Genomic DNA, 14,036 nt, shown 5'->3' with positions numbered 1-14,036 from the left:
CTGATCCCAACATAGTGTGAGATGGCTCTGACTGAGCAGATGGAGACTTGGTTTAAATAAGGGAAAGTTCTCTGGCCTGCAAAGATCTGAAGGGTTGAATAAATTGCCAAAGAAAAGCCACAGAGTTGTCCCTCTCTGTGATTTTTGAGAAATTGGTGGGCAAACCCTGGTCAGGAATGGTGGAAGGAGACTTGATCCTGCCCCAGGGTTGGGGAAAGTGGCTACAAGCTCTTCAGTCCCACCCACCCTACTTCTAAGATTCCTTGGTAGGATTTTTGGCAGAGTTTGAGTGTCCAAAAGAGTCCTGCCCTACTGACAAACTGCTGCTTGGCTGCTCCTGAGAAAACACCAGAGTCTGTGTGACAGGTACAACTCCATATGCTCTTCATCACACCAGGCCAGGAACTGGTGCAAAGCTGCTCAGAACCTGTGATGAACCTAACAACTGTGTGCAAATCATTTCTCTCTTTAAAACCAAAGATTCTCAAAATCTCATCTTGCTCTAGAGAGCACCTCAGGCATTGTAAACACTGAACTGAGGCTTTAAATAATGCACTTCTCCAGTATAAAACTCTAATCAGCAGACTCTGTAAACAAAAATTCACAAGAAAAGGGAACTCCCTGGATATTCCATCTTTACATTCCTTCTTCATTCAACATCCCAATACTGGGGTGTGTAAGATTTTACTTGGTTATTGACAATGTTTTAGGAATCTTGTTTCAGGCAACTGAACTGCTCAACTAAGATGTTTTCACAGAAGACAAAGGTATAAAATTCCCACCTGTAATTTTGCAAAAATCCGTGATTCGGATGAGCTTCACGGGAAGGCATTTGTGCTAAGAGGGTGGGCACTGGTGACCCTGAAACAGGGCTCTGCCAAACCACACCTAACTCCCAGCAAGCACAGGAGCTCTGGATGTGTGTTTCTAAGGTCCAGCAGACCAAGCAGAGGAAAACTACAGACAAAAATCTGCCATGGATGGCTGGATCCCAAATAACTGGCTGGAAGCAGCTGTGGCATGGTGGCTCATGGCAGAGGCGTCTCAGGACAGAGCAACAGATTGTTTGCCAGCCCCTGGCTTGCAGATTCACTAGAAATAAAACTGAAAAATTATGTCTGAGAAACCACCACCAGGAATTTGATCTGCTTCTTCAACAGCTCAGTCTCAGCACATTGCGCAATCTGATGTTGTTTCCTTTGTAGCTCAAAACAACTAAAAACAAGAGAGGAGCAAAACAGGCCAGAAAACAGGAACAGGAGACCAGGGCTGAAGGGTCAAATAACACCACAGACTGAACATCAAAAGAGAGACTGATGTAATAAGCAGGACATAGAAGACTTGGGAAGGGAGGCAGGAACATCACTACCCTTCCTTCTCCCCACCACCACAGGAATTAACTGTCCATTCAAACAACACACAGAGCATAATGCATTTGGTAGGAGAAAAGGCATAAAAATTCACTCCAAACAGCCCACAGAGAAAATGCAACCATGGTTAAGCAAGGGGGAAAAAAATTCCTTCTCTTTGCATTTATCAGCAACATAGCACATGAAACAAAACCTAGAACATTTAATTGAAGTAACTTTACCTTTGGGAAGTCATCCAGCCCAATCAAGCAAACTGACCATCACTGCGAGTCCTACAAGGCTAAGCAAGGAAGGAGCCCCCAGGAAAGTAAGGAAAAGCTTTCCTTTAATTATGTTTCTATAACTGCTTTGAAGAGAGAAACCCACAGTAAATCAATGGTCCCATTTTCCTTTCCCCCAAGCAGCTGCAAAGTGAACAGGTATTATTGCACCTGGAAGCACGCGAGTGCAGCTTGGAGTGATGATGCAGTGAAATGCTGACAGCAAAGTACACACCTTGGCATTGATATATGGGTCAAAGGGGCCGTACTTTTTGAGTTCTTTGATCTCAAGAGCATTCTACAAAAAGGAAGAGGAAAAAGAAAAAAATGTGATAATGAAATGGGTGAGATACAGCAACAAAGCAATGGGTGACTCCAAGGGGTGGAAGGCCAGGACACAGCATCTTGTTCCAGTCAGAGCCATGGCCAGCAAAAGCCATTCCAGCTGGGATTGCTGTAACCTGGAGCAGGCTCCAAGCACAGTTTCCTCAGCTGACCTCTCTCATTTCACAGGGTTCCTACTAAACAGACATTAATGAAACATTACCTGCAAGGATCATACTAAGCTCTGGATCTTTTGCAAAGATCACCCCTCTAGATGCCCTATTCAGGGCAGAATATTTATACTACAGGCTCTCACTCAATTCTTGTCAGGTTGACTGAAAAGGGTTACCTGCACTTAAGCCTGTAACCAGACTAAGTGCCTGCAGTTGTGCCTAGAGACATGATTAACCACAGCCTCAAACTGGAAAACTGTCACCAGAGACATCAGAACACACACTCCTCATTATTCCTGCTCACTGGGGGAATGACAGACAGTTGCACTACAGATTTTTCATTCCATGCTGTTTTAGCAGCATTTATCCCTGAGGCAGCCTGGTGCATCGAGTTACCCTTCCTGGGAAACCTCAGTGTGGCACTTGGGTCCCCACAAAAAAGAACTGGGACTCCTAAACCTGCCTCTGAAAACTTTGCTCCCCAGCTTCTGTAAAACGACCATGGAGCAAATCAACACCAGGGACCCCCAGCTGCTCACCTTGACTGTGAGCTGGACTCAGGCCAGGGGTATCTGACCTACCTGGGAATTACCTCTGGAATGAATGTCCAGGTTCAGCCTGCTGGCACCAAGGCAGGCAAAAACCTATTTTGGTTCATTCCTTTCCTCCTGAAAGAACACCTGAGTGGTTTGGGAGTTGATTCACAGGGACATCAGATGCTCCTGCCTTAGGGACAGGACAACCACGGCCCACTGCAGCTTTACCTGCCTGGGGCCTGTCACTCTGTGCCTGCTAGACTCACCCAGGAGGGGCAGCTCAGCACTCAGCTGGCCTCACTCCTGAAACCAGTTCCTGTAAACAAAACTCTGCCACAACAGGAATATTTGGGCCTTCCTGCAGTAGCATTTCAGAAGTTCCCTGGAATTTAAGATATCTCTGATGCCCACAGGGCAGTTCCACAGGAGCCAGCCCTCTGCAGTGGACAGAGCTGTCTGGTACCCCTCACTCCCTCTGCACCCCAGACCAAAACCATCAGCTTGACAAAAGGAACAAATCCAAGAGGCTTTCTTTTCTTGACTGATATCAAATATAATTCTTTAAGATTAAGCTATGGATTTCTCTGGGGGCAAGTGGTGTTAAAATTCTCTTAGAATTTACAAATTAGTGAACTGGAGTAAGTGCCAAAGACAAGCCAGGAGAGCAGCTAAGAGAGCACGGCCAAAGAGACTGAACAAAGCTGCTTGGATTAGTTCCCAAAGGAGGGAGCCAATGGATCCTTCGCACAACTAGAAACCTGCTCAGCTATCCAGCAGCTGAAAGGAAAACTGTGGGTTAGTTTTAGAAGCCCAGAAGCAGGAGACCACTTCCTAAGTGTTGAGCAGTTCTCATATTTATGTGTCTTTCTATAAAACTTAAATATCTTTTCATCCTACCACTAACTCAGAACTGAATGTATTGCTTTAGGCAATGCCCCTCTTATCCCATCAGCAATTAGCACCTTACAACCACTGCTACAGGGTTGGGAAGGGTCAGGAGTCAGCTGAAGGAGTCTCTCTCCATGCCAGGGAAGTGATTCAATGACACATTAGAGAAAATCAGGCAGACCTGCTCATTCACTTTGGTGTGTGAAGGGCCCTGGTGAATGAGGAGTTTCACTATGTCAGCATCTCCCTTCCAGGCTGCCAAGTGCAGGGGGTAACAGCCCTTACAGTCTGCCACGTTGGTGAGCGCGTCGTTCCTCAGCAGAACTTCCACAACATCCCTGCAAGAGATGGGAACTTCAGTGAGACATTCAGTCCTTGCTCCACAGATCACATTCTGAGGCAAGTACTGAACAAGAAGTTAATCTGAACAGGAGTGTTTCAGAGAGCCTCTTGAAATGTGATTTTTAAGTGTTCCTACTAAATGCTGCCAAAGGAAATAAAAAAAAAATAATATTGCCAAGATGAGCTCAGGGAAGATCTACATTAACTCCAATCTAATGGAGCTGAACAGGGGCTGAAATCAGCCACAAGCCTCTGCTGCAAAGTGAACCGCACCAGCACAATGAGGGTGAATAAAGATTTTAACTCTATTTGATTTCTTAGTATCTCAGGCAGCACTGAGCAAAATGAGGTCTAAAGTTACCACACTGAAGTTACTTTAAAAAGTGATATGCACACAAGGCAACTGTAAAGTGGTGCAGACCCAGCCCACCCTGGACACCAGAAAGACTGGGACTGTAGGGACTGTCCCCAGGGGAGCCCCTTTCACATGGTGTTACAGCTTATCCAAACCGCTTAGAAATAAAAGGGTGTTTGAAAACCTCAGCGTTTGGAGATGCAGGATCACACATCAGCCAAAGCAGTGACATTCTCCACTTCCCCTGAAGATGGAGTAGTGCTGCACCAGTGCCTCAGCTTGTGAATGAGCCACACAACGGTGGCCAGGGAAGCACAAAGCATCCACCCCCTGCGCCCCCGGGCACGGGAACACTCACTTGTGGCCGTTCAGAGCAGCGTGGTGCAGCGGCGTGTATCCAGTACTGTCAACACAGTTCACGTTCGGCCCCCTCCAGATGCTGCAAGACAAAAACCAGACAGGGAACACTTAAGGACAGGGCAAGGGCAGGGCCAGCACAGCTCTCACCCATCTTTGACAGCTGAGGTCAGGGGCAGCCACACAGAGCAGAGGGGTCAGTGTGCCAGCACATGGAATCACTCCTCTGCCTCACCTCACCCTCCTGCTTTCCAATCAGAGCTCCCACTGCCACACATTCTTCAGCCATGCAAAAAATCATCTTCAGAGGAACATGAGTCTATTAGACTGAGCCACAAGAGACAGCAAACCATCGACCCACTGCTAATTCACACCCCACTGAAGAATTCTGATGGCTCTGGGAAACTTCCTTCTCCACAGCAAGAGTCACAAGGGGTGGGTGTAAGTCAAAGACTGTGGGATACAGAGTCTGCTCTTGGTCACCCCTGTGATTCCACATTGACTTCTCACTGTCCTAAAATCACTTCCATCTGTCAGCTGCTGGCAGTCTGCACCAAAGAGTAGGTGGTCTTGCAGCACTTCTGAGAGCATTAACTTCCCTCCCTTGCTCAAAAGTCAAGCAGTACAGATTTAAGTATTAACCCTGGCAAGGATTACTCTTCCCCAACCCCTGCAGGGTGTCCTGTTCACATCAGTGCAGAAGGGCACAAGTAAGAGGCCAGTGCTGCTCCTGAGCTCACTGTGAAAAGTGTGGTGCCTGCTGTCCCTCACCAGGGCCACCATCCTCTCCCAGAAACAGGCATGAAACTCAAACCAGTACATCCCTATAAGCAAACTGGAACTGTTCAGCTTTCCTGACAATGGTCTTCTCCAGTACAACCCATCATCTATGTGTGCTGGCCTGTTTTACACACTATCCTCTTAGGAATTACACGGGGCTTATTACAAGCCCTGACAATCCCACTTGTGCTAAGCGGTGCATTTTCCTGCTTTGTTTTCTTTGGGGGTAAAACTTAACAGCACCCTCTGATTCCCAGCTGAAATGGTTTAAAATCAGCCAGCTGTGGCTCTGTTTGAAGCTGGCCTTCTCTGAGCAATCCATTTCCTCCTCAGCATGAAATTACAACGACTCCCGTGGCCCAGAGGCTTTCTAAAAGAGCAGCCATCACTGGGGGGCTGCTAGCCAGGAGCACCTCAGGGCCACACAGCAGGAAAGGACCAAACCAAACCAACAGGAGCTTCATGCAGATCGAGTGGAACTCCAGAAGGGAATGAAGCAGCAGCAGGCTCACTCTGGAGTATGTTTCAGTGGGAAATGGAAAGTCTGTCCCTGTCCCTTCCAAGTGACTCCTAATCTGCAGAGCATTACAAAAGGCTCTGGAGTCCAGAGACAGACCCGAGCTCTGCTAGAGGAGAGGCAGCTTCGGGGAAACTTTATCCAAGAGGACAGGCAAGTGAGCCACAAAATCCAATTTGCAAAGGATCAGAGGCTTATCCTGAGGCATCCTGCATGCCACACACCATCCTGTGCTCCTGGAGGATACACACATGCAGATGCAGATCAATACACACGTGCACTGCACCTCCAGCTGACAACACTGTTCACAGGATGATGGCTTAAAACTACATCCAGAAGGTCAGTGAGACACCAAAAACCTCACTCAGAGTGTGTGGGAGTTTCCTGCCTGATCCAGCTCTGCAGTCCTGAAGCATGAAGGGGACTGAGTAGCACTCAGCTCTGGTTAGTTCCTGGCAGTGGGCTCTTGCAGTGTGGTTGTCCAAATAATTTACTGCTGGATTTAACATGGCAATTAATGGTTAGAACTAGTGCCAGAAAGCCTTGTGTGCAGTCTAGAGCAGTTGTAACATTGCACCTGTGCTGCCTTTGCTTGGGCTGTAACCTGGGCAGTGCCAGTCTGGTGGTTTTACACATTAAACTGAGCTGTGTTTGGAAGCTGAGCTCAAACTGCTTGAGGGTGAACACATGAAAAACCAGCAGCAATTAACACAAATGTTTCTTTCAGCTGAAGTTATGAAACAAGGAAAACCAGGGTCAGTGGTGCAGTGGGCAGGGCTGGGGACTGGAGCCTAAGGCATCTGTCCCCACTGGAGCGTGGTGTCCCCACGATAAAACATTTCCTTAGAAATCCTCAGGTCAATGCTTTAGAGTAAAATGCAAAGTTTGTTTAATGAGTTCAAAGGAGCAGAAAAGCTGGAGCCCAGGAGGGAGCGGGCCCAGCAGTGAGCGCTGGGTGCTGCAGAAACCAACTGCCAGGATCTAAAGATATTTAAAAAAAAAAAAAAATCTGCTGTGTCCTCTCCTCCCCTTTGCCTTTTTATTCCTGCAAATAAAGAAAGCTTTTATCAAAGAAAGGTCAAATCACCCCATAAGATCAGACTGAAAGGATCCAAGAGGACAACTATTTATATTCAGATGTGGGGACTGCAGTGAAGAACATCACTCCCTTTCCTCCTCTTCCTCTTCAGCTCTGCCAGAAAGGCCACGCAATTCTCCTGAGATATGGAAACAGGGTGCTGAGAAAAGCAGAGCACAAAGCCCAGAACTCTCTGTGACTTTGGGCTGTTTCTGATTAAAGAGAAATCCTAGCACAGGCAGCAGAATGCTGTAAAATACAAGTCCCCAGTAAAGGTCTGGAGCCAATTTGACCACTGCTGCTGTTTGATTTCTTTTCTCCCCAATCCCCCAAAACCCCTTCACATCAAAGAGGGGGGTTGCTTTTACCCTGTGGTCTCTGTTCTCAAAGGATTACCCAGGTCTCACTTGCCTTTGCTGCATCTGAAGATGCTCCTGATGTCATCTGCTTAAGACAACTAAGACTGAATGTTGAGGACATCAGGAAAACTCTGAAAACAGCAAAATCTGCTCCTTTTAAACTATTTCTTGTGCTCAGTTTTCTCTTGCTCCATGATTCAGCAAGTGCTGTAGGCCTTAAATAAAGCTTCCTGCTTGTGAAAACTGCTGAATAAAGCACATGCTTTAGGTCACAGTAAAAACCCCAAAGTACCTTTAAACAGGACCACATTTGTCCTCTTCCTTTTCCATTTCATTCTTCTCAACTGCAGTAGTAACTCTGCTCACAAAACCACCCCAGGCAAGAAGCTAAAGCAGGGCCAACAGAGAATAACGTGGTGTTTTCAGCTCAAATGATGAATCTTTGGGGCCAGCCTCTGGTCTCACTGACATGGGTTAAGGAAGCACCAGGAGAGCTCAGGCCCTTGGACCCCCTGTGTTTACACACACAACACCAAAGACAAAAAGCACAGTGAAACACCAGCAAACACGGGTGGCTTGGCCCAAAGGCACCAGGAAGTTTAAAGCAGCTGAGCTCTGGCCCCAGTTGTTTGTGTACTTCACTCAAAGCCTCAGAGACAAAGTGTCAGGAGGGCAAGCGAGGGGCTGGAGGAGGATCCCCTCGAGTCCATTGCCCAGAGGCCACCACAGCAGGTCAGTCACACACCCCAGCTATGTATTTCCTGCTTACAGAGGGAACACAAACAACCCAAAGGCTTTGGGCAAGGCCTCAGGGTTAGGGAGCTGCTCATGTTTTTCTGAAGTGTGAGGGAGGCACTGCTGCAGCCACCAGGCCAGCAGGCAGGGTTTGGCACAGTGAGATTCCCAACAGAGTAGGGACCTCACTTCTTACACACCCCAACCACCAGACACTACAACAGCTTTTACAAACAAATGGCTGATGCAAGGCTGGAGGAGATTAAAGTAGAATACTGCTGGGGCAAGGGACTCCCAGCCCCTCCTGGCAGGTTTTGCCAAGGGGAACACCTGGTCAGACTCCAGATGTTGGAGTGGCTGAAGAGGAAGCCAAGCCACAAGCTTCCACTTCTACACTCCTAAACTTCTTGGCCCAGATTTTAATTTGCTGTAAGAAAAGTGGGTAGATTTTCCTCAAAGTCAAGGGACCACGAGCTCAAGTATAAGATGCCAGGATGGACAGGGAAAAGCAAGGACCAAAATAAAGGCAAGACACACAGAAGTGACCCAGGTGACATCACACAACACCAAAGCCAGAGCAAGAGCTGCTGAGCCTGGGCTCTGTAATCAGACCCACATCCAGCAGAGCCACTGACCAGGGAATCCAGTGAAAACCCTCGGGTTCAGTCCACTTTGACTGACACAGTGCAGCAGTCAGAGCCACGCCTGGCCCTCTGCACAGAGCCAGACCTCAAGCTCCCAATTCACCAACTCATTCTGAGTGAAGCAACAGCTCTCAACAATTGCCAACAGCTCCAGCCTCATTGCCCAACAACTGCAGACAGTTCAGACAGTGTAAGGTCAACAGGGAACTGTGAGAAACCAGCATTTCCACTAGTGGAGCAACACTGTGCAGCAACCAATCCTCTGATGGCCAAATGATCCCTTCTCCCGTGGAAAGGAGCAGAGCCCTTCGTTCCTCAGGTGCAGTGGGTGGCCAGGAGCAGGAAACCTGCATGGGTTTGCAAAGTGACAGCTGCCTGTGAAGGATCAGTTCAGGAATTGGGAGGCAGAAGGTGAGCTCATCTCCTTCCCTCAGGACCAGTCCACTATCTCCCACTCCTCATTTCCAGGGGAGGCTGTTTTGGGTCAGCACAGACCCATGACAGACACACATTTAACTCCTGGGCTTGCAGCTCACACTAGAAAGGAACTAGACAGGGTTGCCATCACTAATAGAAATGTGTCCACCTAAGCTAAAATCCCCCATTAGGAAGAGGCCAGCCCATGCCTTATGAATGGCTCCTGGCAGTGAAAATGCATTTATTTAAACTTAATGTATGGTGGGGGATGGCAGTGGGGACAGAAAGGCTGGGTCAGGCGTGCAGTGTGTGCTACATCAGAGAATCCCTCCGAGCAGGGGCAAATAAAGAGCTGCAGGACAGGAAAAATATAGGTCTGGTTTGAGTGCATATGCTGCTCTTTATTCTTAAAAGCATTACAGGCACTCTGCAACCTGCTCCCATTAAGGAGCATTCCCAGCTGATGACAGGCCACGGAGCAGGAGCAGCCTCACAACACAGGCTCCAACACTGGCTCTGACCTCAGGGCAAGAGCCAAACAAGCTTTGCTGTGAGAAGTGCAAAAAGGGTCAGCCATCAAGCCAGAGAAAGCCAAGCAGGGTCTCTGGGAGGAGTCCAGGAGCTCTGGGGTCTGATGTGTGTGGCAGCAGGAGCATCCTCCTGTCCACACCCTGGCCAGAGGCAGCATGGTGGCAGGGGAAGAGCAGGGAAAATGGGAAGGCAGCCACCCAGCATGGAGATGAGAGGGTTTGACATGAAGTCTGGGCTCATTCAAGCTGGGAAAGTCACCCCTAAAGGAGAACAGAGATTTGACATTTGCCAAATGCTGACAAACCTCTCACCGAGGTTTACTGAACACTGATTTTATGTTCTGTTCCCTTCTTTTGCATCTAACTAGATGGGATTTTGAGGAATAGGAGCAAAAGGAACCAAAACATTCCTGCAGAAATTCAGTGAACTGAGCAGCATTATCAATGCCATAAACCAATATCCCGGAACTTCAAACAGGAACCAGAGCACTGCTCAGGTAAACATTCCCCACTCTGCATTTGCAGCTCAGCTCTGCTCCCACAGCACTGGAGAAAATGCACTAAGTGGAAGAAAAGACAGTATTTAAAAAATAAATAAGATGCAGGGAAAATTAGCAAGATATGTAGATGGTGCAGGCTGGGGGGTTCCACTGAAGTACAATTCCTTAGAAAGGTGCCACACTTTCATTGAGCACTTCCAGAGAAATAGAAGGAAATCCTGGGCAGCCACAAATTCCTGATCAAAACCACCAAGCAGCTGATGCTGCAGCACTGAGCTGGCTACAGCTGGCAACCTCTCACCGGGCTTTCCCTCCCCCTTCTCCTTTGTGAGATGATTTAACAAGCTGCAGAATCCCATGGGACATGTCAGCCAGCCAACAGCAATGGAGCATCGTGTCTGGAGCCCAACGTGTCCATCTGCACTGCTCCCTTCCCTTTCAGGCACAAAGCTCTGAGCTTGGAGTAAAAATGTCATCAAAAGGAACTTGTGCAGAAAAAATTGTGGTAGAGCACATGCCCTCCCTTGCCTGCCAGTGCTCCTGCCTGAGATGGACGTGTCAATTAAGTGTTTTGGGATGGCAGAAAATGTGTCACCCTCTGCTCACTGTCAGATTGCATCAATGGGATCAGAACACCTAAAAGTTAATGTTTGTTTCTAGGACCCACAGGGATCTGATCCAATACACATCTTAGTGGTAATTTGGGATTTCTAGCACCTTGTACTTAGAAGGGTATAGGGATAGTGATACTTCATTTGAACATGGATATCCTCCTCCTGGTGAAGTATCAGACCTCTCTACAGACAATAAACCACCCCATGTTCTCCCTGTCTCAGCACTAAAAGACTTCTCAAGGTCTGCCTGCTCAGCCCAGCCAGCCATGCTCCAGTGCTCCTCTGGGCCACCACAGCCTCTTCCTGGGCACTCGCCCTGCTCTTTGTGTCATGTCACCCACACTCATGTCCCTCTCAGCCTGGCTGCTGCCCACCCCTTCCCAAATCCTGCTCACATCCCTTTCAGCCTGGCTGCTGCCCACCCTTTCCCAAATCCTGCTCACATCCCTTTCAGCCTGGCTGCTGCCCACCCCTTCCCAAATCCTGCTCACATCCCTTTCAGCCTGGCTGCTGCCCAGCCCTGACGCCTGAACACTGAACAACGACGTGTCTGACCTGGGGCAGATGAAAAGCAGGTAAATAGGCCAAGTCAAGCAGAGACAGAGATTCAGGAACCGAATTACCCCTTCCCTACAGCAATTAAAAAAGCAAATGCAATTATTTTGTACCAACAACTGCACACAGAGTGCACTTTTGCCTTAGGGAGACTGAAACCAGTGAGACAGAGATTCGCACGACATCCCCCTTCCCCGGTGACATTGCCCAGATCAGTGACATGAGGACTCTGAATCGGTGCTGGCACTGCAGTGCTCAGTTCTGTGAACATGGGGAGACCCCAGGATGCTGGGAGGGACCCCTGGGCTGCAGCCCAGGACATCAGCACAGGCAGGAGATCACGGTGCTGCAGTGAAAAGGAAATGAGTGGCTGTGATAGCAAACAGCAGAATGACAGGATGAGAGGCAAGGCCCTCGAGGAAGGGGACAAGGGACTGGAGAATTCAGAGCCACAACAAAGCTTCCACTGAAGCGTTTAGAGCACACTTTACCCTTGAACACAGCCCACACCAGCAGCCCAGCCGCTCACCCACATGGCTCCATTTAAGCCTGTATCAATCCCAGCTCCAGCTTAACCAGGAGTCCCTGAGGGCTAAAGAAAGACACAGAGAGGAGAGATTAACTGGCAACAGTTCGGGACACAAACAAGGCACCGACATACCACTGACTCCAGAGACATTCCTTCTTGATGAGCTTTTTAATTGAGTGTCCAAAGAACAAGTGACAGGGAAAGGAGAGAGCAAAGACAGCGAGAGGAGGAGGGCAAAGAGACCCCATGGTGGCTTAGATGGGAACATGGGGGACACACCTGAGCAGCCACAGAGCTCTGTCATCAGCTCTGCTTCTTCCTGGATGCTGCACAGGCAGAGAAAGCCTTAGACAACAGTTCCTAAGGAAAAGCTCAGGAAAAGAAGGATAGAAATCATAAAGGACATCCTTTTACTCCAGAGGCATCCTTGAAATCCAGTCTGTCAGAGAGCAGGAACTGGAGTGAATGGCCAAGGCAGGAAATTATTCCCGAATCCCGAGATAGCTCCTAGAAGTTGTCATTACTTGTCTGTGCTATCTGTACAGAGATAAGGCTAGAGCTGAAAAACACGGAGTGCTGAGAGCTGAGAGCATGAGCCAGGCAGTCAAACAGAGGGATGGAGTGTGAGGTCCTGCCCTGCTCCCAGAGCCCTGGGGGAGGGCAGGGAGACTCCCCAGGAGCTGCCACAGGCAGCTGCACCCACTCCTAATGCTGGAAAACTGAACCAAAAACAGAACAGGCAGAAAACAGAGACGTTCCCACATATTTCATGGTGGATCTGCAGCTTCCAGTCCTGGTTTCACCCAAATGCCAGCTCTGACTCTCCCTACAATGACAACTTCAAACAGCTTTTTTTCCTCACCAGAAAAAAAAAAAAAAATCCTTCTTTGGGGAACATTTACAACATAAGATATTCCAAACCCCTTGAAATATTTCTTCCCACTTCTCTGGGAGAATAACAGACCCAGCTCTGAGCCTTTTCTCAGTTCAATAGAGCTCTCCCAGCCAGAAGCTGCTTTCAGCAGCAGAGCCCTTCCCAGCCTGACATTTTTAATGTACAGAAGGAATGTACATATGCCAGTCAGACTCCTAAATATATGCAGGATAAAACTCTCCATTACTTCAAACTATTTCAGGGTTCCTGTGACTGTCCCAGCAAATAATTATATCTCAGCTGTAACAACTCACGCCCATATAACAACCAGGATTCTCAGAGCTTTCAAACCAATTCTCTTTAGTCTTTATTTTCAGTGACAAAAAAGTCAAGGTCACATCCTGTTTCACTCCTTCTGTGAAATAATTTCTGTTGAGATTAGAGGAAATATTTCCAAAATGCCAAATTCAGCACAAATTCCACACGTCCTCCAAGCTCCATTTTCAGCTGTTCTGACCCAGAGTAGATGAGCCACAGGAGCTCAGGCACAGCTTCACAGCCTGCATCAGGCTGAAAGGGCTGTGAAGGGGGCACAGGGGCAATGCAGTAACTGAAAATCATGCAAAGGTGATTACTAACAACACTCCAGGACAGCCACAAGTCATCCATGGCGATCATGGGATGAACTGCGGTCAAACATCCCTTACAGGGTATCAGAGTCCCCGCTGTGAGAGAAACCATGGCTTAAGAAATCACTGGAAAGAAACACAAGTCCACAGGACAGAGTGTCTTATTTAAATCATCTGATGGATTTCACTGTCCTTGTAACAGAACCAAGATGACTGAAGGCTTTGAAGTCTTCAGAGCTTAAGGCTTTATCCTAATCCTGTTCCTGATTCCTAAAAAAATTGTGCTAATTCCTGAAACTGAGAGCAGTGAGGAAGAGCCTGTGGAGCCCACCTGGGTCCCTGCATGGGGGTGCTTCAAACCTCAGCAGGCACCCAGATTCTGTTCTAAAATCAGGCACTTTGAAATGCCAAACTTGAGCAGATTTCTCAGTGCCTAATTAGGATGAGGCAGAAGTCGATTCACCTAATTTCCAACCCACTTCAATATTAGATTTGAAAGACCACCTATGACATCTTCAGCCTTGCTTGCCTCAGGAGTCTGCACAACCGCAGGCAATGGGATTAGATAAAAATCTAATGAGATAATGTATTTACATAATATTTATGGCACTCACTCTCAGACAGGGTTTTGTTCTTGGGTCCTCAGTACGTGGCACTACAGACACTTCCT

General features: G+C 48.1%; 1 protein-coding gene across 9 annotated transcripts in view; it reads right to left on the bottom strand.

The window, feature by feature from the left end:
* Nucleotides 1-14,036, bottom strand: part of ANKS1A (ankyrin repeat and sterile alpha motif domain containing 1A) — a 76,495-nt gene that overhangs the window by 54,708 nt on the left and 7,751 nt on the right. For 6 of the 9 annotated variants that reach the window (XM_056511710.1, XM_056511711.1, XM_056511712.1 and 3 more), the window contains exons 2-4: nucleotides 4,607-4,687; nucleotides 3,733-3,889; nucleotides 1,866-1,928 (exon numbers count right to left, since the gene is read on the bottom strand). In XM_056511710.1, the coding sequence (XP_056367685.1) occupies nucleotides 1,866-1,928; nucleotides 3,733-3,889; nucleotides 4,607-4,687 (301 nt within the window). The remainder of the gene's footprint in view (nucleotides 1-1,865; nucleotides 1,929-3,732; nucleotides 3,890-4,606; nucleotides 4,688-14,036) is intronic. The other 3 variants (XM_056511713.1, XM_056511718.1, XM_056511719.1) reach the window with 1 other exon arrangement.

The sequence above is a fragment of the Oenanthe melanoleuca genome, chromosome 26, assembly GCF_029582105.1.
Source record: "Oenanthe melanoleuca isolate GR-GAL-2019-014 chromosome 26, OMel1.0, whole genome shotgun sequence".
NCBI lineage: Eukaryota > Metazoa > Chordata > Aves > Passeriformes > Muscicapidae > Oenanthe > Oenanthe melanoleuca.
Note: the sequence above shows the minus strand (reverse complement) of the source record. Positions and strands in the feature narration are given on the sequence as shown.